Source organism: Mytilus galloprovincialis, chromosome 8, assembly GCF_965363235.1.
Source record: "Mytilus galloprovincialis chromosome 8, xbMytGall1.hap1.1, whole genome shotgun sequence".
Classification (NCBI taxonomy): Eukaryota; Metazoa; Mollusca; class Bivalvia; order Mytilida; family Mytilidae; genus Mytilus; species Mytilus galloprovincialis.
In genome coordinates, this window is record NC_134845.1 from 48,450,575 (window position 1) to 48,476,930 (window position 26,356).

At 31.1% G+C, this 26,356-nt stretch overlaps 1 protein-coding gene across 1 annotated transcript; it reads right to left on the minus strand.

Annotated features, from left to right (window-relative positions):
• Window positions 1-3,994: 3,994 nt before the first annotated feature.
• On the minus strand, window positions 3,995-26,307 carry LOC143042099 (coiled-coil domain-containing protein 22 homolog). The gene is made up of 16 exons (XM_076214346.1): window positions 26,231-26,307; window positions 25,306-25,477; window positions 24,675-24,807; window positions 20,764-20,894; window positions 19,350-19,434; window positions 18,661-18,830; window positions 17,572-17,778; window positions 16,874-16,936; window positions 15,514-15,753; window positions 15,062-15,178; window positions 10,967-11,068; window positions 9,906-10,013; window positions 6,734-6,829; window positions 6,242-6,301; window positions 5,394-5,468; window positions 3,995-4,415 (listed from the first exon to the last, which is right to left on the minus strand). Exons 1-16 carry the CDS (start codon window positions 26,278-26,280, stop codon window positions 4,296-4,298), a joined length of 1,929 nt encoding a protein of 642 aa, XP_076070461.1. The 5' UTR covers window positions 26,281-26,307; the 3' UTR covers window positions 3,995-4,295.
• Between the last annotated feature and the right edge of the window lie 49 nt (window positions 26,308-26,356).

The window sequence follows — 26,356 nt, forward strand, 5'->3', positions numbered from 1 at the left end:
GATCTCAAGTAAAACTTGAACTAAGCAAGGATTTGAATAGTAAGTGCTATAAGAATTAACTTCCAAAGAAGGCAACAGAGTGTTATCAAAGCATCTTTTGTCAATTTTCAAAACTAAGTAAAAAAAAATTTATAATCACTTCTAACCTACGGGTATTCAAGTTTCAAAAAATAAAATAACAATTTTTGAAACTTGGAAACGCGATTACAATTTGTATTGTTATAATGATGACTATTACTTCTATGTTCAGGTGGGTGAAAAGTTTTATATTGACTGATTATTGTATTTAATAAAGACAATGTATTAAGCATATTAAATAAGGTATATAATGTGGGACCTTATATTAAAGAACATATGTCTACTGATATTCTTCAAGCATGAATACAAAATAAAACAATATCTTCAAAACAGAAATGACAAAAAGGCAGAGAATACATCTTTAGACACCTCTAAATTGTCATACTGATATCAGAAAGATTTTTATAAAGCTTGTATACACAGCTACTTTTGCATAGGTACTATTTCTGTACTAAAAAAATGCAGTACTGGAAATTTACTTTTAATATTTAGTACTATTTCTTTACTTTAAAACTATTGTAATATTTAGGTACTTGTATTTTACAGTACTTGATTTGTACTAAATATTTTGGTACAGAAATAATAAAATATTCCATGTTTGAAAATCATAACTTTTAAGAGATTTGAAAAAGAAAAACTTTCAAAAATATGAAAATGTAACAGTAGTAACCAAAAATCTGTAGTACCTAAATTTCAAGTACAAATAAAGTACTGTAAAATACAGGTACCTAAATATTACAATAATTTTAGAGTAACAAAATAGTACTGAATATTAAAATTAGATTTCCAGTACTACAAATTTTTAGTACAGAAATAGTACCTATGCAAAAGTAGCTGTGTATGTCTGTCAAATAGGTTTATATCATCTGGTCAAGACACCAATGTGATGGATAGGTAACCTCAATGTATGGACTGACAGTAAAAAACGTCTATTTCCTTGGATTGCAGGGGCGGATGCAGAACTTTTCCTAAGTGGGGCCCCGCTGACTGACCTAAAGGGGGGGGGGGGGGGGGGCACTCCAGTCATGCTTCAATGATTCCCCATATAATCAACCAAATTTTTCCAACTAAAAAGGGGGGCCTAGCCCCCCAGCCCCTCCCCCCCTTTTTGATCCACCTATGGATTGTGTAATCTCAACTCGATATAGCAACATATTACTTAACAATAAAACAACGTTAACAAACTGTAGATTGATGATAACAATGGATAAATGAAAACAGTGTTAAAAGTAGTGTTTATGTTTGAAGTAAGTTAAACTGTCTCTTAATCATAGACAGTACTTAGATGACAACAATTGGTGGCTGACATTTAGTAAAAGAAAACAAATTTTGTATATGTGAAACAAGTTTGAAACAGCACCCCAAATACCTCTGTTTCTAATATTGACTTTGATAAACATTAAACAGAAAGTTTTTCATTATTATTCTTCAGACTACAACTATACCATATGATAGACCTACCGGTAACTGCTCATGGTATATATATACATGTAAATGGCTTTTTCTTACTATTGAATGCAAAAATGGCTAATGCCTCTTCAATATATGCAAACATAAGAAGTAACCATTCAAAATGCAATGGTATAATAGGGAAATAAGCAAACTAAAGGTAAATTATATCTGATTTAAAATCATAACTAATAAGATGATAATAACAAAAATACTCTTAGATTCTAAGCAACTTTCAACAATGTATTTTGTATTTCATGTTTTCCCATTTAAACAAAAACACAAACTTTGAATGGCCAATTTTCACTCTGTGTAATTTGGTAATTTTATTCCATGTTCAGCAACCATTGACAAGACCTTTTTGGGTGAGAAAATTTGGTCTGTTGGTTTTTTTTAACTTTCGTTGTTTTTTGTTTTTTTCTTCTTCTAATTTTCCTTTTACCATTCCTTCACTAAAAATTTAGATAAATGTTGGAGGAGAAACTTGGAATAAGATCTTTAACAAGAGGCTCTCAAGAGCCTGAATCGCTCACCTTAATTCTTTTGGTTAAATCTCTCATCAATGATTATTTTGGCTTTTCAATTTATTTAAATGTTTTTTGGATCGTCCTATTTTCTTCAAAAGCCAAAAAAAATAATCATTTTCTCCTATGTTCTATTTTAGCCATAGGAGCTATGTTTCTTGACATACAAGGAAATAAAATATAAAATTTATACTAGATACTCTGAAACTCATTTAGCATAAGTTTGGCTGAAATTGATACAGCAGTTTCAAAGGAGAAGATTTTTTAAAGTAAGTCAACATGATGAACAAATTGTGAAAAAAGTCTTTAAAGGGCAATAAGGGGTCAATTGACAATTTTGGTCAAATTGACTTAATTGAAGATCTTACTTTGCTGAACATTATTGCTGTTTACAGTTTATTTCTATCTATAATTATATTCAAGATAATAAACAAAAACAGCAAAATTTCCTTAAAATTATCAATTCAGGGGCAGCAACCCAACAACAGGTTGTCTGATTCATCTGAAAATTTCAGGGCAGATAGATCTTGACCTGATAAACAATATTACCCACGTCAGATTTGCTCTAAATGCTTTGGTTTTTGAGTTATAAGCCAAAAACTGCATTTGACCCCTATGTTCTATTTTTAGCAATGGCGACCATGTTTGTTGATAGATCATAACTTCGGATACAATTTACAAACTAGATACCCTAAGGAACATTCAGTTAAAGTTTGGAAGTATTTGGCCCAGTAGTTTCAGAAGAGAAGATTTTTGTAAAAGATTACTAAGATTTACGAAAAATGGTTAAAAATTGACTATAAAGGGCAATAACTCCTAAGGGGGTCAACTGACCATTTCCGTCATGTTGACTTATTTGTAAATCTTACTTTGCTGAACATTATTGCTGTTTACAGTTTATCTCTATCTATAATAATATTCAAGATAATAACCAAAAACAGCAAAATTTCTTTAAAATTACCAATTCAGGGGCAGTAACCCAACAACAGGTTGTCTGATTCATCTGAAAATTTCAGGGCAGATAGATCTTGACCTGATAAACAATATTATCCCATGTCAGATTTGCTCTAAATGTTTTGGTTTTTGAGTTATAAGCCAAAAACTGCATTTGACCCCTATGTTCTATTTTTAGCAATGGCGACCATGTTTGTTGATAGATCACAACTTCGGATACAATTTACAAACAAGATATCCTAAGGAACATTCAGTTAAAGTTTGGAAGTATTTGGCCCAGTAGTTTCAGAGGAGAAGATTTTTGTAAAAGATTACTAAGATTTACGAAAAATGGTTAAAAATTGACTATAAAGGGCAATAACTCCTAAAGGGGTCAACTGACCATTTCCGTCATGTTGACTTATTTGTAAATCTTACTTTGCTGAACATTAATCCTGTTTACAGTTTATCTCTATCTATAATAATATTCAAGATAATAACCAAAAACAGCCAAATTTCCTTAAAATTACCAATTCAGGGGCAGCAACCCAACAACAGGTTGTCTGATTCATCTGAAAATTTCAGGGCAGATAGATCTTGACCTGATAAACAATATTACCCCCTGTCAGATTTGCTCTAAATGCTTTGGTTTTTGAGTTATAAGCCAAAAACTGCATTTGACCCCTATGTTCTATTTTTAGCAATGGCGACCATGTTTGTTGATAGATCAAAACTTCGGATACAATTTATAAATTAGATACCCTAAGGAACATTCAGTTAAAGTTTGAAAGTATTTGGCCCAGTAGTTTCAGAGGAGAAGATTCTTGAAATAGTTTACGACGACAGACGACGACAGACGACGGACGACAGACGACAGACGACAGACGACAGACGACGGACGACAACGGACGCCAAGTGATGGCATAAGCTCACTTGTCCCTTTGGGACAGGTGAGCTAAAAATAGATCTTTTGTTAGCTTAATGTTAAAAAGTTGTTTTATAAAGTTACATGGAATCTAGAAATATTTTAATCATGGTCTAAACATAAACACAGGTTGGATATGAGGATATCTCATTTTGAAAATATAATTATATAACAAATAAGAAAGTGAATACACAAATTATTTCATAATATGCTTCTCAAAGAGTCTACAAAATTTTCAAAAAGCAGACATGATTCAACGAACAAAATTCTTTTAATATGTCATCAGAGTATTATTCTATTCAACCATTACAGACTTTCAATTGATGGAAGCATTGATTCTTTGTGTCTCTTCTGTTTTGGCACATGGTATGCTAAATCATTATCTATCAAGATTTCTGCTGTTTAAATTTAGTGGCCATTGTAGAATTTTCTTTCTTCATTTGTTGGTAATCAGACGTGATCTTTTCTAGATTGGTTAACACCTTACTCTTACTCTCATGTTCAATCTGAAAAAGAAAATAGAACAGGAATTTAACAAACGAACACCTTGATCATAGACATGCTGAAATAACTGCAAATTCCTCATTTATATAAAAAAAGAAGATGTGGTATGATTGCCAATGAGAAGACTATCCACAAAAGACCAAAATGACACAGACATTAACAACTATAGGTCACCGTACGGCCTTCAACAATGAGCAAAGCCCATACCACATAGTCGGCTATAAAAGGCCCCAATAAGACAATGTAAAACAATTCAAACGAGAAAACTAACGACCTTATTTTTGTAAAAAAAATGAACAAAAAACAAATATGTAACACATAAACAAACCACAACCACAGAATTACAGGCTCCTAATATATTTTGTGATATTCTAAATATTGTAAAAATTGTGACAGGATAGAATTTTGAAAATATAAAAACTTGCATTTTATAAAAAAAATTGAAACTTTTTTTTCAGGCAGCATTTGTAATTAACTAGACTTATCCAACATAAGTTTAATACACCATTTTCTACATTAGGAATATGACAGTTGTTATCTTTTCGTTTTGATGTGGATGAGCTTTTGATTTTGCCATTTAATTTATATGGACTTTCTGTTTTTGAATTTTCCTCAGAAAAGTTTTTTTTGTGATTTTTTTTTTTAATTGAAAAGAATGTTGAACTTAATACCTGGTTTAGACATATCCCTTTGGTCTGGAAGAATGACTCTCTATCAGTAATAGTAAAGAATATGTACTTTTCATAACTTTTGTTGAAATCATATTTAAATCATAATTATTAAGTAGCTTTAACAGCTGCAGAATCACAATTAGATATGATTTTATCAAAAGAACACAATTAACATATATACTAATTGACAAATCAGATTTTTTTTAAATGATGTGACTGTTGGTTCATCAATAGTCAATTAGATTCTGAGGGGCAATTTTACACTGTATTTAGTACTGTTTTAAATGAGAGAAAAAAAATAACTCGTACCTGGTCCTCTAATTCTCTTATCTCTCTCATAATCGTACCAGTTTGTGTAACTGTTTGAATAAGCTGTTCAAAATTCTGTGAATAAATATATCTGTTAATGACCATGTTTGTTTAGAGGAATATTATAATAGGAATCAATATAGATTCAAGATGGAATAACAAGAATTACAAACTATTTTTAGGTTCTTTTTAGTTATAAAGACAAATACAGAGATTGTTGTTGGTGACTCCAAGGAGTTACACCATATACTGTAAACAAACATATTTTTGAGAGCGATTTATGTTTGAAACTTTCATTAGTAGCAAATTAATGTGAATATAAATAGTAGCAAATATGTAAAAATTGAATCTTTCGGTATTTAACACCATAATGTAAGTAAGAATATTATGAGATAAAATAGCTGCAAAGTGGACAAGAAAGGAGGGGGAGGACAGGGGTAAGAGAGACAGGGAGAAAGGGGGTAGGAGAAAGGAGAAAGGGGGTGGGAGAAAGGAGAAAGGGGGTAGGAGAAAGGAGAGGAAGGCTGGGAGAAAGGAGAAAAAGTTGGAGAAAGGAGAAAAAATAAAATATCTCTCCTTTTAAAAAAATTTCTAATATTTCAAGAAAAAATATCTCAAAAGGAGATGTTTTATTCTAATGGGAGAAAGGAGAACGGGATAGGAGAAAGGAGAAGAGGGGTGGGAGAAGGGAAAAGGGTACCCCCCTGTCTTCCCCCTCAGAAAGGGTTAAATGCAAAATAAAGTATCCAGGAGAATAAGTTGGTTCATTAAAAGTGAAAAGCTAAAAATGTCAATAACCAGTAATGCTAAAATCCTATTAATAAAATTTCCTTGTTTTAAAGATATACCTCATGTAATGCTGCTAAATTCCTGTATGCTTTCTTCACAGATTCATCCTTTTTAGCATCCTGTTAATAAGAAACACAAATCAATAACTTTTAAACCTAATTGGATTATCACTGACAGAGATTGACATAAAGCCTTATCTACAACCAAATGTATGTATTGTTCTCAATTTGTTACTACCCAGAATCCCATCACACCATGTGTCAGTTGAACTCTTTATAAATCAAAACCAGATATATCTAGGCATTATATTTTTCTAAATATATAGCTGCTATAATTTGCAATAATTACCTATGCATTAAATAAGTGTGAAAATAAACTATTCATCAATAAAAAATTGTGTGTTTAGCAAAGAAGCTGAAAATTGCAATTTTCAAGTCTTCCTTGTTCCATAGTCTGGGTATTTGCAATCTCCCACACTTAAGGTAAACATGCTACTTGAGGTAACAGAGGCAATTCTATGAAATATCAGAACACTATAATAACAAACTTACCCTGAATATAAGTTCATCTGTAACAGTAAATGTTCGATCCAGTTTACCAGACAACATGTTGATTTCTTTCTGTACTGATCTGGTGTCTACCAATACCTAGGAATAAACATAATGATAATGATAGTCTTCCTAACAATTTGGGAGAGGTAGAAACATGAAGGACATATACTAAGTTATTTGTTAAATTCCAACTGTGTATTAAATACTTATCTAATATGTGGTCTATAGCATAAAAAAAATACATCAGTAGGAAATAACTAGAGGCTCTAAAGAGCCTGTGTCGCTCACCTTGGTCTATGTGCATATTAAACAAAGGACACAAATGGATTCATGACAAAATTGTATTTTGGTGATGGTGATGTGTTTGAAGTTCTTTCTTTACTGAACGATTTTGCTTCTTACAATTATATCTATAATGAACTTTGCCCATTAGTAACAGAGAACTATATTTGGTAAAAATTTACATAAATTTACCAAATTAATGAAAATTGTTAAAAATTGACTATAAAGGGCAATAACTCCTTAAGGGGTCAACTGACCATTTTGGTCATGTTGACTTATTTGTAGATCTTACTTTGCTGAACATTATTGCTGTTTACAATTTATCTCTATCTATAATAATATTCAAGATAATAACCAAAAACAGCAAAATTTCCTCAAAATTACCAACTCAGGGGCAGCAACCCAACAACCGATTGACCGATTCATCTGAAAATTTCAGGGCAGATAGATCTTGACCTGATAAACATTTTTATTCCATGTCAGATTTCCTCAAAATGCTTTGGTTTTTGAGTTATAAGCCAAAAACTGCATTTTACCCCTATGTTCTATTTTTAGCGGTGGCGGCCATCTTGGTTGGTTGACCAGGTCATGCCACACATTTTTTAAACTAGATACCCCAAAGATGATTGTGGCCAAGTTTGGATTAATTTGGCCCAGTAGTTTCAGAGGAGAAGATTTTTGTAAAAGATTACTTTAATTTACGAAAAATGGTTAAAAATTGACTATAAAGGGCAATAACTCCTAAACGGGTCAACTGACCATTTTGGTCATGTTGACTTATTTGTAGATCTTACTTTGCTGAACATTATTGCTGTTTACAGTTTATCTCTATCTATAATAATATTCAAGATAATAACCAAAAACAGCAAAATTTCCTCAAAATTACCAATTCAGGGGCAGCAACCCAACAACCGATTGACCGATTCATCTGAAAATTTCAGAGCAGATAGATCTTGACCTGATAAACATTTTTATCCCATGTCAGATTTCCTCAAAATGCTTTGGTTTTTGAGTTATAAGCCAAAAACTGCATTTTACCCCTTTGTTCTATTTTTAGCCGTGGCGGCCATCTTGGTTGGTTGACCAATTCATGCCACACATTTTTTAAACTAGATACCCCAAAGACGATTGTGGCCAAGTTTGGATTAATTTGGCCCAGTAGTTTCAGAGGAGAAGATTTTTGTAAAAGATTACTTTTATTAACGAAAAATGGTTAAAAATTGACTATAAAGGGCAATAACTCCTAAACGGGTCAACTGACCATTTTGGTCATGTTGACTTATTTGTAGATCTTACTTTGCTGAACATTATTGCTGTTTACAGTTTACCTCTATCTATAATAATATTCAAGATAATAACCAAAAACAGCAAAATTTCCTCAAAATTACCAATTCAGGGGCAGCAACCCAACAACCGATTGACCGATTCATCTGAAAATTTCAGGGCAGATAGATCTTGACCTGATAAACATTTTTACCCCATGTCAGATTTGCTCTAAATGCTTTGGTTTTTGAGTTATAAGCCAAAAACTGCATTTTACCCCTATGTTCTATTTTTAGCTGTGGCGGCCATCTTGGTTGGTTGACCGGGTCACGCCACACATTTTTTAAACTAGATACCCCAATGATGATTGTGGCCAAGTTTGGTTTGATTTGGCCCAGTAGTTTCAGAGGAGAAGATTTTTGTAAAAGTTAACGACGACGGACGATGGACGACGACGGACGACGGACGCCGGACGCAAAGTGATGGGAATAGCTCACTTGGCCCTTCGGGCCAGGTGAGCTAAAAAATCAATTAATATTACCCAAACATTTTTTTTTATCAAGGTCAAGCAAAATTAAAATGTAGGTCAATGTAACCCAATAGACAATTTTCGAGTTCGATGCATTTCCATCAAAAACTTTGGTTTTAGTGAACATCACTTGTGCATTTAGGAGCATCGTTACTTTTGTTCCCATGTTGAGAGAGTGGTTGGAAAACTAGGATGCTATATTGCTGAATTATTCGGCAAATTGAATTCTCACAATTTACAATCAAAACTGCTGTCATTAGGGAATTGTGATAAAGTACCTACAGAACAAACATTATTTCTAGTTTATCCTGCACAATGATGATCACTAAGACACTTGATGAACCTTAATAGTGCAGGGATACAGGCATTCCCCTCTATCTGGTAAATGACATCATAAAGGCGCGCATAATTGACAAGTTTTTTCCTGTAAAGGACAAACTCAAAAGTGGTCTATTTTTTTTCAATGGGATGTATTGCATAAGAAGATAACATAGATATAGGTTCTGCAGAAGGGATTAATGGAAAATAATATATTAAGTGAGTTAATTCTTTACCCAAAATCCTTACAAACACTTTTATTCCTGTCCTACTTCTCAAAATCAGTTTATGTTTGTTAAATTTGTGATGTTAAGTTAATGTCTCAATAATGTTTAAAATAAGCACAATATTTCAATATATTATAATAGATGTATAAATGAGAATAGAGCATGGCAAGAAAGAATAATTTCTTCAATAACAATGAAATAAATACAGTTTACATATATATACGTATAAGATTTATTTTTAAATGAACCTTTATTCATTGAAATATGTTATAGATCAAAGCCATGAAAGTTGATAACCCTTTAATGTATCATAAAAAGAGACTGCAACCGTAGAATATAAATGGTTTTTTTTCCCAAAAAAATATTGACCTTTACAAAAGTCTGAAAAAAAAGTGGACTTCATCCATTCAAATAGATGAGGGTAAATAAACTTTGTTTAAGCCACAGATAAGGCATTTAACACCTATTCAATTTAAGAAGCATCTGCAATGCATATGTGATGAGCAATATACTGTACTTTATACCATTAACTAATGTATTTTAGACTTTATACCTGGTTAATGCCGTCTTTTTGTTTTTTGATATTTGACACAATCTCCATGATTCGTTTTGTATAAGCTGACCTGTTGACATCTTTTGTCATTCTCTCATATTCTGCTATCTATAAATACAAAAACAATTAGATGAAACAGTTAAAGGGGCACTAGCTGTCAAATTCATTGTAACCGATTTGACTCAAATTCTCATATTTGGTTTATAACAATGTAAAACATTTATCCAAACTATCAAAAGTCTAAAATAAACAGTTTACAGAGCATGGGGTAGATAATATATAGGTTCGTTTCGTGTGTATTTTAGTCCAGACGCCATCTAATTAACTATCGATTTGACCTCAGATGACCATATAAGCGATGTAAACAAAAATAAAGATACGAATAGATTAAACCAACACGTGCAATTGGATTTTTATAGGTCTGTTTGATTTTATTTTATAGATTAAAAATAGATGTTTCTCATTGTTTTTAACCGTATAAGAATGATTTTATGTGCATCGAATTAGTAATCAAATGATTTACCGTAGTTTCACTTTCATTGTTGACATTCTTTTTCTTTAAATAACCAGTACACGTACAATGCATGCGTTGTCAATCTCTAGCTAGGGGTTAACTTGAAGTTCACATGAATACCGGTTAGAATGAGGTCGACTAATTCACTTGCAAGTGAATGAGTTAAATATTATGTTTAATCGCTTATTTTAACAAAATTAAAGCAAATTGATTGCTAAAAGCAAATTATTATTTCATTATTCCAATTTGATTAATGATCGATCTAAAAAAAAATCATACTTTATTTTTTTTATATATCGTAGCTAGTGCCCCTTTAACTTTAAAAAATATAAATTTTATTTAGATGCCATTTTTTGTATACATGAATTATTTTTAGGTAGTATAATCTTTGATTTTAAACAATGGTAGATAAAGGCATGCTTTATGTACTTTTTTATGGCTGAAACTTCTTAAAAATTATGGTTTTTTTTCTTTCACAATTATGGACAATTATGGAGCTCCTTTCCTTGAACACCTAATCTGCTCTTGATGAGGTACAAGCACTGACCAATTGTTTTTGTAACTCCTCTTTCTGTCTAGCATCATCTGCCACTTCTTTCATTTTTGATCGGAATGCTTTTATCTCTTCTAACTTCTTCTCTGCTTCAGACTAAAAAGTAATACAATATATATCAATAATAGCAATAATGGTCCCTTCAAATAATTAAATTTTCATCATAGAGTATGTTCTTTTAATTCAAGCAAAATATTGTACATACATATGAGGGAGGATAGGAGGGGTCCTGATCTTAAAAACACGAAATCCCGAAATCCCGGGCTTAAAAATACGAAATCCCGAGGTCCCGAAATCCGAGAAAAAGAATTCCCGGATCCCGAAAGGGTCAATCCCGAAATCCCGAGCTTAAAAACACCCAATCCCGGAGTCCTGATAAAGGTCCTATCCCCCCTCACATATGTATAAATCAACAAATCATACTGCAGATTCCTTTATTTTTATGGTTACCAAATTCTGTGAATTAAAAGACATGTTTTTCACCTGAAATTTTGAGTCTGTAATTATGACAAATTATTTATGCAAGTTCATTGGAAAATTTGTATTTTCTTGTACACTTGAATTCTTGGTTTACCTTAAGGTCAAGTAACAGTAAATGAACGCCAGTCGGAATAAGTAAAAACCTTTAAAATTTAAGAAAAGGAAATGAACTACATAAATATACTGGTCATAAATTCTCAGCTGTGTCAAGCAGTTAGTCAACGACAACAGTTGACACAAAACGATTTTACATTTAAATTAATTAACCTTGAAGTTCTCCTAGGTTGCAACAATCATTTAATATTTATACAGCATATATTTTTTTGGATTATAACAACTAAATTATTGACATAAGTGATGTTTCGCGATTATGAACCCATCACTACATTTTGCATTCCACGTTTTTGTTTTTTGTTATGGTGTTTTCTTTCACGTCCGCAATTTCGAGGTTAAAAATAGAACAGAAATCTTTAAATAGATGCATGTATAAAAAGTATATTGTTTGAAGCGTTAAACCTGGTATATTCTCGGAATAAAAGAACATTCAGTGGATCCTTAAATTTTTTTCCTTTGTATTGATTCCTATAGTTTTCTCCTCAAGGAAATTGTAATATAGCCTGTATAGGTAAAAAAATTAACCGAATAAAAAATAGACATGTACCCTGCAAGTCTATCGATCATGTCTAGATCATTATCTACTACTATATATCTACTAAAAACAAATATGCACACACACTTTCTGTACTTAAAGTAAAATGAAAATTTCGTAAGTAGTCAGTACTTCAATAAAACAACAACCAGACAACAAAACCAGGCAGAATAGAGACATGTACCCTGAAAGTAGCATCTCAACTTGAATATAGAATAGAACAGTTTTCAATTCTATTTCACTGAATAACTTGAGGGTCGAGAACGATATTCTATCGATCATGTCTATATCATACTACTACTATATCTATACTAAAATCTACTAAAAAAAATATGCACACACACTTTCTGTACATAAAGTAAAATGACAATCCCGTAAGTAGTCAGTACTTCAATAAGACAACAGCCAGGCAAAAAAAAAATCAAAATCAAAAGGAAAAGACATCGATGATGATATGCATTTGTGAAGATGGACTATAACAAAACATACAATTTCCAGTCTGTGTTTTTTGTTGTTAGGGGGATTCTGGTAGCCAGTTAAACATTAATATGTACATCTGTTTTTATGTCATGTCTAAACCTCCGTATCTTTAGTTATTTTGTAAATGTTTTACACGATGTATCACCTTACTATAAAGACAAAGTCTCGAGAGAAAGCGAAATTCAGAGACAGAAACACATTAATTTATTGTCACATATTATTAGATCTAAAAGGGGGATTTAGAATAAAGGATACTGGCTAATGTAAAAATTGAACAAAAGAAATAAAGTTTGCAAAATTATAAAGAATAACAATGGAAAATAAAATAATAATTGAATGTAATACATATCACAGACAAGAAACATGTAGAGATTAAAGATATAATTTTATTATAGAAGAATTTTACAATTATTTTTTTTGAGGATTTAATAGAATAAGCGTTATATTTAAAGGTAAAGAACATTTAGGTTCACACTTCATGCAGACTCTTATAGTATAATCGTTGGATTATCTCGGTGTGTTCTGTGATAAAAAAAAAATATCACTGGTCAATTTAAAGGATGTTGTAAGTATTGCAATTTATTCATTTTTTCCTGTTCCTTTAACTTCCATTTTTATTGAGGTTTAAATCAATCAAAGCCTTAGTTTAATTTAGTTTTCTGTTATTACTACCCCCCTTTTTTGTCGCATGTTGTGTATCATGTACTGGTTCTGTATATGCTTCGAGCATACCCTTGAACACTGTTGGAGCCAGAACTTTAACATTTCTATAGACTTGTATACAATAATTTGTATACACATAAAAAAAAGATGTCAGTTTGTATGCATGTTTTTCTGTTAACTTGCAGATGTATTTATAACCGCACACCACTGTTTCAAGAATTTGTAGAATCTGATATAATGTTGTTTATATATGCCATGTTATGCAGCAGTATATGGACAGAATACGTTCTGTCGTGATATAGTACCAAAAACAAGCTATTACATGTCCCGCTGCTAAAGTTACCGGTTTTAAGTGGCTAAATCATATATATCGGAAAGGAGAAATAATGCAAACAGATGACATGCAAGATAGTCGAAGAGATTTACGAATTGGTTACCCAAAAATGAAAAGTTCAACTATCTCCCATAAGAGCAAATAATATTAAAAATCAAAACCCTGAAAACATGCACACCTTTAGTATTTTTGTACAAACTTACATCAAAGTGAAAACTTCCTAGGATTTAAACTGTATGAGGAGTTGTGCGGAAAAACTATATAGATATAGGAAGATATGTATATCCATAATGGGACGGAAGGGCGGAAGGGCGGACGGACGGACAGATGGACAAGGGTAAGACAATATGACCCCCCCCCCCCCCACTTTCAGTTTTAAAAAAATATTGCTTCAATCTTATCTTTTATTAAATCAAGCCATAATAGGAATGATTAAATCTATTTTTATGTTTTTACTATTTTTTACATGTATGTACTAACAAAGTATTTTTGTCTAAATTAATATTTTTCTTCAACATGTACATATTGGTAATGAACATATTGGTTTTTTTCAACATTAAATTTTCTTTAAAATAAGTGTCTATAAAAGACCGTCTGATTTAGGGTTTACGGAATACAGAATTACGGGCAAAAATTGCAGAATAAAGAGCAAAAACAGAAAATAAAGAAAAGAGAATAATGGGGTGCTAAAATATAAAGAATATAGAATACTGGTAATACAAAATAAAAACCAATGATAATTATCCAGACTCTTTAATATGATAAAAAGAATCTATCAATACAAAACAAATATTCATCGTGCATAATCAACACGAAGAACGTTGGAAATTATTAGCATGACGTTATGTAATAAAAGTGACGACGTCAAGATTTTTGATTTTTTTTTGCCAAAATGTTGAGTTTGCGTCGCTTCTACAGGGAAAACGAATATTTTTTTAAAGCATCATCTAATTTGCAAGACAAAGAGAAAGAACATATTAATTTTTAAAAATATTCTATGGAGCGGTTCATGTGATTTATTCAGGAAACCGAAAATTGTTGAAGAAAAATATTGATTTTCCCTATATATTCAACGTAATTTAGTGCCCTATCGGACCATTTTAAAAACGGATTTTTCTCGAAAACGAAGTCAGTGACATATACTTTTTTTTTACATTTTCTGATGTATATTTTCAATATATAATTGAGTTGAAAATTTAAAAAAAATCTATGGACTGGTCATTTACTGATCCTTGACCTTAAACAATGAAAAAGCAATATTTAGAACTCCGCATTTACAATTATCCACAATGTATCACTCTTAAACAGAATTAATGATAATTGACTTAATATCAATCAATAAAATAGCAAATAGTTGTGGCATGCAATTGACAACCCATAAAAGATTATAAATGTACATTCATGCACTCAAATGAATGTTTATCAGTTTCATCTCCTTCCAAATGAAAAAGTTTATTAACATCTCTATTTACAATTAATTTACCTCTTTCTTTGAGTTAAGATCTTTAAGTTCCCTGTACTGTTCTATCAATGGTGCTCTGTGTTTCTCCCATTGATTAGCTAAGGTTACCAGTCGTTGTGCACTACTATCTACAACTGACTGTTAAAAATATAAAAATCTGGTTTTGAATTAAAGAGCTTAAACTTTGTGAAATGGTAACATTAACTTACTTATTGACATTGTTTTTCACATCATGCTTGTATAAATTACATAAAAGATTATCAATTTGATAAATTTATGGTAAAAGTAGTATTTTATGGTGCATTTAAACTATGGTGTTTTTGTTTGTATGGTTTAATTTTTTATTTCAGAGTGTGGTTAAAGCTGGGGAATGCATTTCATTGTCATTGAAGAAATTACTTGTTCTTGCCATGATCTATGCTATTTTAGTGTCAGTTCCCTACAGGCATTAATTCTGTTTTTCATTTCTTTACCTGTATTTTGGTAATATTATTTTCAGCATCAGGTAACAAATCCAGTGTGCGTTTCTTGACTTTATAAGACTCTTCTTTATCTTGGTTCTGTTGTAATAGTGTTGACATTTGATCTTCCATTTGTTTCATTGAAGCTGTAAGCTTTTTAGATTCAAGTTCTAAATTGTCTATTTTTGATATTAAATTGTTATATTCTGTTTTTATATTTTCTATATCCTCTTCTCTTTCTTTTTGGAGTTCCTAAAATTAAAGAACATTATCTGTCTATCGTTGGTTAACAAAGCTAAATAATACAATAAAGATGAGAGTATATGGAATTCAAATGAGGTATATTGAAGTAATATTTGCACATCAGTTAAAACATGATTATTCCAGGTACAAACAGACAATGATGGGAGTACAAACAATCAAGACAACACAAATTCCAAGCACTTCAACAAGAAACTTCTATCTAAATTCACCATTTTATCAGAAGATTCACCATTTAAGGTGGTACCTAACACTACAGGGAGATAACTCTGTAAAATCAGCTAAACGTTTTAATTACGTTGTGTTGTTTAGGGAATATTAACCAGTGTAATTTTTCTGATAAAAACAGTTGGTTAAAATTTTTTGAAATTTTTATATTTTTGTCAAATGGTCAAAGTAAATACTTTGTCAAAATTTTATGAAAATTAAACAAGCCAAATTAATTCTAGTTAATGTGTTGAGTACCACCTTAATAGGAATTAACAATAATAAAGTAATTTCATTATGATGTATACATTTCAGAAAGCCTGATCATTTATGGTTAATGCAGACCATTTAACAGTTCCACTTCAAGTGTTGTTTAGTTTCCAATTTGAATCTTTATGTTTTTACATTTAAGCTTATTTATATGTTCTGAAGATTAGTGTACTTCCATTTTTACTGAACTAGTACACATTTTTGTTTAGAGCCTAGCTGAAGCCCGCCTCAAAGTGTGGGATTTTCTGTGTTAAAGACCCATTGGTGGCCTTTGGCTGTATTCTGTTCTTTGGTTGGGCTGTTGCATCTATGACAAATTCCAAATTTCCACTCTCTATATTATTTAAACACTTTATGTAGTGATATATATGTCATGTACAAGTTGCGATATTGTACAGTTTATAACATGTACAAAAATTTTGTACAGGTTATAATTTGTACAATGCAAAAATACAATTTATAACATGTACAAAAGTACCTCATACTTGTTATAACATGTACAAAATATTTCTTAAACATGGTTTTAGCCTGTACAAAATTGCAAACATATATACCTAGAGTACCAAGAAATAATAAAATTACCAATTTCTATTTATACCACTGATACCTGCTCTATTCCCCGTTAGTTTCTTACCTCCTCTGTATGACCTTTATCTATATCAGGTTTCTGTATCTGTGATAATGTCTTCTCTTCATCCTGAAAATTACAATTCAGAATAGCAATTAGGTGTTAGATAAATGATTGCAAGTTTCATTGTACGGTGGCAGTCTTATTGGATAAAAATAAAGATAGCACTTGTTTACAAGACAACAACTGTAACCCTATAATAACAGTTCTTGTTGAGTATCTAAAAGGTTAAAATTTTATTGTTGAATAATTCTTTAGATTTTCTGTCTTTTTTTTACTATGAAATGTTCAAAATCAGTGCATCTTTTGTAGCTTCATAATATGGGTGTACAATTGTTTTATTAAACATATATTTCTATATTGAAGCCAAGGATCATAAGGTTAGGAATTAAAGACATCAATTACTACAAAATATATATATATATACATATTTTCAACTGAAATTCCTGTTGTGAATAAAGGTGTGACTTTATTCTAATTTTCAGGGAAATAAATAAAGTAACATCATGAAAAGGAAGGGAGATAACTCATTAACTTTTTAATGGTCAGCTACAAATCAAACTGTCAATCATAAATAGAAAGAACATTTAGACATAATGAAACAACTTTAATTATTAAGAAATGATTTAGAAAAAAATACATTTAAAAAAAGTAAACTAATCTATCTTACATAACAGCATAAATGTCATTTTTAAATAGCATACCTTTCCATAAATAAGTTGTTCAGTATGTGTAAACCTTGACCCTTTAGTCTTTGCAGAACCAGATGATCTGTTACCCATTGCATCTATCATCTGTTGTAGGTCCATGGCAGATTTTGATGAAGTTAAATCTCCACTCCTCTGAACATCTGACCTTAAATTGTCTTTCAATCTTTTCTGTATTCTTTGTCTTTTCCTGGCTCTGTATTCCTAAATTGAAAATTAAAATGAACTTGAAAAGCGAAACATATTTACTAAAAATTTATATAACTTTGGAGCTAGTCAAGTTTCCACTTTCATCAGAGTTGATCAGAGTCATTATGTTTCCCCCTTTTTTTTAATAAAAAAATAGCAAGAGGGTGAAATAAATGTGAAGTACATGTTCATGGGTAATAAAACCTCAAGGTTTTATGCTTTACTTTGGCATAAATAATTAAACTTCTTTTCAAATTCATAAAGTTCTATTTCACAAACACATGTACATGTATGACATGTATGGTCACAATGAATCCAGAGAACAATCATCTCTAAGGCCACAATTAAAAATATTTTGGTTTGCCCAAACCCTACCTAAGGTTGAGACAGTGGATAGGTAGGTAGGTAGGCATTTTCTTTTTTTTTTTATTTAAAGAAATTTACATATCGGATGTTTATTAGTCTTCATGCCTATCTGATTAAAAAAAAAAATCTTCAAATCAGGACAATAAAAGAATTTGAGTACCGGTAGGCAGCTTTTTTTGGGTAGGTAGGGTTTGGGCAAACAAACCTATTCTTTTTTATGGCCTAAAACTAATATATAAACCAAATATGGACTACATAAAATCAAATAACCAGTTTTTCAAGAGATAACTCTCTTAAACATATTGTAACTTTACCAATCAATAAATATTAATTTAATAATGAATGTATATATTTCATTTTCTTTTTTATTTCATATATCTAGAGGGTAAAAGGTTATGATACAATTGAAAGTTTCCCTCAGTTTCATTGGACATGTTTGACACCAAATATGACATGTGAGTAAAGTAAGACTGAATTTTTGTTTAACAAAATTTGATACTCTCGAAAATCTCTTAAAGGATTGTAAAGTACCTGTTCTGAGAGTCTTGAAGGAAGACCAATTGTATTCCATTCATTTTCCCATTCTTGTTGTGCAGTTAGTTCTGAGGCCAAATCCTCCATGACAGATGGCGCTGTATCACAGTGATGTATAGTTTGATTGGTAATGTATGGAAGACTTTCAGAATAATAGGATCTTACTTCTACAAACAAATGTTACATTTTTGTAAGGAAAACTTATAGTAGACTTACGGAGGTACCAAACTTCTTGATTAGAATTAATATGGCTCATTCAATTTTCATAAAATTTTGACAAAATACTTAATGCGACCATTGACAAATATATAAAAATTACAGAAATTAGAATCACACACTTTATCGACAGAAAATTTTTCATTGGCTATATAGCAGTTTGACAAACACCAATTTTGATCATCGAGAAGCTTAATACTTCCTTAACAACTTGATGTAGACATTCAGCAGCTTTTTACAGAGTTATCTCCCTGTAGTATTAGAACCACTTTAAACTAAACATACTTTGACATATCAATTGTTACATGAAATGTTATAAACTTTACATTTGTGTCATGTAAATAATCTCTGTATCCTCTTATTTCAATATTGCAATCACTTAAAATCTTGATCATATTCCATGATATTGGATCAAACCTTATGAATTTTATTGTTGTTAGGTTTCCTTGACAATGATTTTTTTATCTTACCTTTTGATATTTTCTTTGTTAGGTCCCCCATACCATGTGGAGACCTTACATGGCAGGAATGATATTTACAGGCAGATAAAGCACCCTAAAATAGAAATATTAAAACACAGGGTAATAAAAAAAAATTGATAATATCAGGAACCTTTTAAAAACAACAGGTTTTTGCAACTACAAAATTTGTATATTTTTTAGGAATCTTTTATAATAAAGAAATATAGATTCCTACACTGCAACAAGTGTATTACGATATTTCTCCACTCGAGACCGTTAAATTTTATTATTTAAAGCGCGAGGCTTGCTGAGCATTTTAAATAATTAAATTTAACTGTCGAGAGTGGAGAAATATCGTAATACACGAGTTATAGTGTCGGAATCTGTTTCTCTGATGACTTTAATCATTCTTTTTCAAAGATTTTCAGAAACTTGTGTTCTTTATATGCGACGTCATCAGGCAAGGTCGCCTTTTTTCATGACGTCACAATAGGAAAATTTTGAAGAAAACAAAACATTTTGACGTCATAATCAAATTTCGAGATCAATCATTTGCCGAGAACAAATTTTTCACTAGTGAGGAGAATTATAGTATAACTAATCGCCGTATTTGAATATAAAAAATAAGACAACGCGTGACCGAACGACGCATGGATTAAACGAGTGCGCAGCAAGAGTTTAATCCATAGCGGCGTTCAGTCACAAGTTGTCTTATTTTTGATATTCAAATACGGCGATTAGTTTTTCTTTTTATTACATTGGCAAATGGCTTTTTTTTAATGAAATTAATTTACAAAATGTAAGGAACTATATCTTTTTCCTACGCATTGACAATTTGTTTTGATCCGACGTTATCGACGTCTTGACAACGCCTATTGTTGTATGACGTCAGAGAGTGAAATAACCACGTTTATTTCACATGTGAAATTATCGGTTTTTATCTAACTGGGAAATCAATGTAATTCATTGCAACCAATGTAATAAATATTTTTCTCACACCAGTCAGGAAATGTGAAAATAGAACAAAAATTAGAGAAACTACAAATCATATGATAAAGTGTTTTTCTTAATCAACTACACCATACCATATATACAAGACATGCACAAAAATACATTCTAAGATCTACATAATAAGATAATAATGTCAAACAAGTTAATAAAGCAAATAAATGCAGAAAAAGAGCTATATACTAAATGTTTACTTTCCATCATAAATCACTTTTTGACACAAGTAGAAAGTATGCTCGCATGAATTGGTTTTTAATAAGGCCTGTTTCATGAAATCACATGAGATACACATAAAAGGATCTCTTCAAATACAAACATTGCAATTGTGGTTTTCAACCTGTGAAAATGTTTATAACAGCCAATTATAAAAACATATGTCATACATTTCGTACAATACAGTCCAAATAATCCTTACCTCTTTTTGCCAGACTGGAGGTTTTCCTCTCCATGTTATATTTTTGCTCTTTAAATATGGAGGCACCCACGGAGAGTCGAGATATCTTGCTACAGAGGCAGATATTGTTCTTTGCAATAATGCAGAAGCACCTAAACACAAGAAATAATAAAATTACCAATTTCTATTTATATAATACATGTATATATATTAAGAGAACTGGAAATATTTTTATAGAACATAATATCGAGAATGGTCTTTTTGCCAATTCCATAATTGTATCCTGAATTTACAGATTCGTTTGAAAGAGTTCCCTTTAAAGGGTCATACCATTTTCATTAACAAGCTGTGCCTAATTCATGTAATCAGTTTTTTTAAACTTTTTTTTACAATTAATCTTTTCAGAAGCTTTAAAAAATCTACTTATAGTATATTCATTAAAATTACTAGAAACCTCTCTCAAAATTTCAGGGAACAGCCTTTTGGTCCAGTTGAGAAACAGACTACAATTGGCAAAAAGAAACAACTTGTGTTAAAAAGTGTAAAAAAAATACTAATATCAGCAAGTGGCAAAAGAATAAAAAAGTTGTAAAGCGTGGTAATTCAATATTGTAATTTAAAGATGGCTTTGTAAACCGTGGTAATTCAATATTGTAATTTAAAGATGGCTTTGTAAACCGTGGTAATTCAATATTGTAATTTAAAGATGGCTTTGTAAACCGTGGTAATTCAATATTGTAATTTAAAGATGGCTTTGTAAACCGTGGTAATTCAATATTGTAATTTAAAGATGGCTTTGTAAACCGTGGTAATTCAATATTGTAATTTAAAGATGGCTTTGTAAACCGCATACCTGTCAACTGACCCGGATTCTGCGGGTGTGACCCGAGATTTTCACAATTCTGAGGGATCACCCGGATCACCCGCCGGGTCATTGAAATAACCCGGAAATTCCAAAAATGACCCGATTTCACCCGTATTTCTTAGCCTTGAGATTGATTTTCATAAGTAATATTCCTTTGAAATACCGGCAAATTCGTAATTCTTCCATGAACATGCAGTTCATCTAGCTATGTAAACTGTCAAATTAAGTGACCCATTAAGTGCATGGCTTCACTTGACAGCTTTGGTGTCAAACACACTGATGATTAACACCAATTACCTTAGCTTTAAGTCGTAAATAAATTGCCCTGTTGTTTTACAAAGATATTTCAACTAAGAGTTACTTCCCCTTATTTGTCACCATTCAAAATTATTCCTTATATTTACGTTTTATGGGTGAAAAAGATTAAATCCTTATAATATAAAATTCAAATACATATATTAAAAATTACTTTTCATTATTTTTATACCTTTATACAATTTTAAAAAAAAAGTTGAAAATTATTTTTTACATTTATACTTCCTTTAACTGTATTACTATATTTTATCATAGTCTAATTTCCTTGTTAATTGATGGATGAATGTTCCTACATGTAATACCCCTACATGGTATGATTAAAGGCTAGTGGTCTCATTTTAAAATTACAATACAAAAATAAATTTTAGATGATGACAAAAAGTAAAGAACATAAAACTGTGATACACAAGTTTATAAAAATCTTTAAAAGTGTAATGAAATAATAATAAATAAGATTTAAAATGACTTAACCAAGTGAACATGCATTGATGTTTTGGTATCTTTGATATACATTATAACAAAATGTACCATAAATACTGAAATTCAGCTCGAAAAAGTTTGTACACGTTATGACCTGAGATTTGATTCTTCAATGCAGGTCATGACCTGCATTTTCATCGTCACAGGTTGACAGGTATGAAACCGTGGTAATTCAATATTGTAATTTAAAGATGGCTTTGTAAACCGTGGTAATTCAATATTGTAATTTAAAGATGGCTTTGTAAACCGTGGTAATTCAATATTGTAATTAAAAGATGGCTTTGTAAACCGTGGTAATTCAATATTGTAATTTAAAGATGGCTTTGTAAACCGTGGTAATTCAATATTGTTATTAAAAGATGGCTTGATTGTTCACTGGACGTTTACTAGGTCCAACAAATTTTTTACTGAAAACTAAAACTTTTAATTCTCTGAAATTTTGATATGAACATTCTGTTCACAAAATATTTAATGTCATGATGTTTGAATGAGAATGGATTTTTTTTTTTAAATTAGGTTCTTGATTGGGGGTATCATTCCATTTATCTCTTATTATTTTTGTTCTATATTTTGCAGATCAAGCCCTTTGTTCTCTTATCTGTAAACCTCATCCAGACCCTCTAATATCAGGTTTTCTCACTAAGAATTTTAAAGTCCAGTGATTCGTAAATTTTGGCCATGGTGAGTCTAGAAGTGAGAAGATGAAATTTTATTGATTTATGATATTATATCTATATATAATAAAAGTCTACATGACATAACTAGAGGCTCTAAAAAGCCTGTGTCGCTCACCTTGGTCTTGTGCATATTAAATAATGGACACGAATAAATTCATGACATAATTGTGTTTTGGTGATAGTGATGTGTTTGTAGATCTTACTTTACTGAACATTCTTGTTGCTACAATTATCTCTGTCTATAATGAACTTGGCCCAGTAATTAAAGTGGAAAATATTTTCTACAAATTTACAAAAATTTATGAAAAATGTTAAAAATTAACTATAAAGGGTAATAACTCCTTAAGGGGTCAATTGACCATTTTGGTCATGCTGACTTATTTGTAAATCTTACTTTGCTGAACATTATTGCTGTTTACAGTTTATCTCTATCTATAATAATATTCAAGATAATAACCAAAAACAGCAAAATTTCCTTAAAATTACCAATTCAGGGGCAGTAACCCAACAACAGGTTGTCCGATTCTTCTGAAAATTTCTTGACCTTATAAACACTTTAACTGCATGTCAGATTTGCTCTAAATGCTTTGGTTTTTGAGTTATAAGCTAAAAACTGCATTTTACCCCTATGTTCTATTTTTAGCCATGGCGGCCATCTTGGTTGGTTGGCCGGGTCATGCCACGCATTTTTTAAACTAGATATCCCAAAGATGATTGTGGCCAAGTTTGGATTAATTTGGCCCAGTAGTTTCAGAGGAGAAGATTTTTGTAAAAGATTACTAAGATTTACGAAAAATGGTTAAAAATTGACTATAAAGGTCAATAACTCCTAAAGGGGTCAACTGACCATTTTGGTCATGTTGACTTATTTGTAAATCTTACTTTGCTGAACATTATTGCTGATTACAGTTTATCTCTATCTATAATAATATTCAAGATAATAGCCAAAAACAGCAAAAATTCCCTAAAATTACCAGTTCAGGGGCAGCAACCCAATAACGGGTTGTCGGATTCATCTGAAAATTTGAGGGCAGATAGATCTTGACCTGATAAACAATTTTACCCCGTGTCAGATTTGCTCTAAATGCTTTGGTTTTTGAGTTATAAGCCAAAAACTGCATTTTACCCCTATGTTCTATTTTTAGCCATGGCGGCCATCTTGGTTGGTTGGGTGGGTCACACCACACATTTTTTAAACTAGATACCCAAATGATGATTGTGGCCAAGTTTGGCTTAATTTGGCCCAGTAGTTTCAGAGGAGAAGATTTTTGTAAAAGTTAACGACGATGGACGACGGACGACAGACGACGGACGACGACGCCGGACGCCAAGTGATAGGAAAAGCTCACTTGGCCCCCTCGGGCCAGGTGAGCTAAAAAGGGCAAGGAAATGACATCAAATTTTAATTTTATTAATTATTTTTTAACTTTTGCTATAAATTGATATATGTGCTCAGTTGGTGCAACATTTTACAATTTTGATGCATCTTTTGATTAACAAGTTTTGAAAATGATGAGTCCAAACAGATTTTGTCCAGGACTCATGGGCTCACCTAAGTGAGAAACCTGACTAAATCAATAAATAGAATATCAAACCTAATGGTTCCTCTTCTGTTTCAACTTTATCTTTAGGCAGTTTATCAATGAGAAACATGAACACTTTTCTAATTTCTGTTTCATTGGAATATAAAAATGTCTGGTAACCAATTTCTCCTTTGTATCCAAGTTCCTGGAAAGAAAGTATTTCTTTAAAAAAGGCTACATAAAACAAACAACTGATAAAAATTTAAAAGAGAAAGACCAGTAACTCTAGATGAAAATACTTGAAAGTTATTTGGCTTTGATATAATGACAAGCACAAATTTGATATTTTGAGTACTAGTACTTTAATAAATCTGATAAAGAAGACAATATTACAAAGCTTTAATTTGATTTTATTTTGCTTTTATATATCAAATATCAACAAATAATAAAATTAGAGGACACAATTAATTCTTTACTTATGTCTAAGTCATTGTATTTTTTCAGAACGGAAACATTAACTTGTAAATATTCCATGTTGAAGTGATCGCCTTCACTTTTATTTCCCCTCTACATGTATAGCACAAATAAAACTAAAAGGAGAAGAAAAAAAACTCAATTAAACAAAAAAAAGACATCTGATTTTCTTGTGTCAAATATGTGATGATGTCTTTTTTTTCACTCACAGTAATAGAAGCATGTATACCTGTATAATAGATGCCAAACTGGTTCCTGTTCTGAATCTAGCAGACATTCCACTTGGTAGGGAGTTTGGAAGGTCGACTTCATTGTTAATTACTTTGAGACAACGTATAGCAGACGACACAATTAATTCTGTACTAAACTGTCTCAAACTCTGGATGTCTTCGTCCAAATCACTAAAAGCAGGAAAAAATATGACAGAATAGAAACATGAGTTGTAATTTTTGTAAAGGAATATGCCATGTTTGCAAAATACACCTATAGAGGTGTTTAACAGTGTTCTTTAAAGAACCATGGTGTTATATTTTTTCCCATGGTCCTGTCCAAATAGATTTTATAACATAATCATGATAATGTATTATAAATGTATTGCTACATTATTTTCATGATTTAAGGGAAATAGTACTACATGTATTTCAATACCAGTGGTACTGTTTAAAAATACTGGGTTCAACACTACGACCAGTTTATTCGTCTTTTTGTTGTTAAAAGTTATTAGTAAATTGTGATGTGTAATGTTGTATCAGTGGCTGATGTATGAATGCATGTTGATAGCGATTAATTAATTGATGTTCATTTAATGTCCAGTGGCAAATAGTTCATGCATGTTCAGGTTGATTAGGATATATATAGACACAATAGACCAATTTAGAAATGGTGTTTCACTACATCATGGATATTGATTATACATAATTGCAGAACTTGCCACCTAGCCTTATATTTAAAGATTAAAAAATTGTAATGTCACACAATTTTCCCCTATAAAAAGTGCTTTCTCACAGAGGTGTTGTATAGAACACTTTGACTTTGTAATATTTCATTTAAATGTAAAATTGGATAACTAGACAACGCAATTAGAATTGCTAAATATAGTTTGAAATGAAGACGAATTTGGGGATAGTATAGAGAGTGTTAAAGGTTGTTTTTACCATCCGATCACATTTAGAGAGTGAATAACAATTTTATCCACCTCCTCCATCTTGTAACGTCATGTGATCAATCTATAAATAACTACCGGCAAATATTTATGTTTTTCGCCTCTTCTGAATCTTTAG

Excerpts from the sequence above, each read along its gene's own strand:
- LOC143042099 (XM_076214346.1), bottom strand. The coding sequence starts at position 26,280 with ATGGAGGAGGTGGATAAAATTGTTATTCACTCTCTAAATGTGATCGGA. Across the intron at positions 17,779-18,660 it reads CTTCAAGACTCTCAGAACAG|GAATACAGAGCCAGGAAAAG; the intron begins GTACTTTACAAT and ends TTTTCAATTTAG. Across the intron at positions 15,754-16,873 it reads ATAAAGGTCATACAGAGGAG|GAACTCCAAAAAGAAAGAGA; the intron begins GTAAGAAACTAA and ends CTTTAATTTTAG.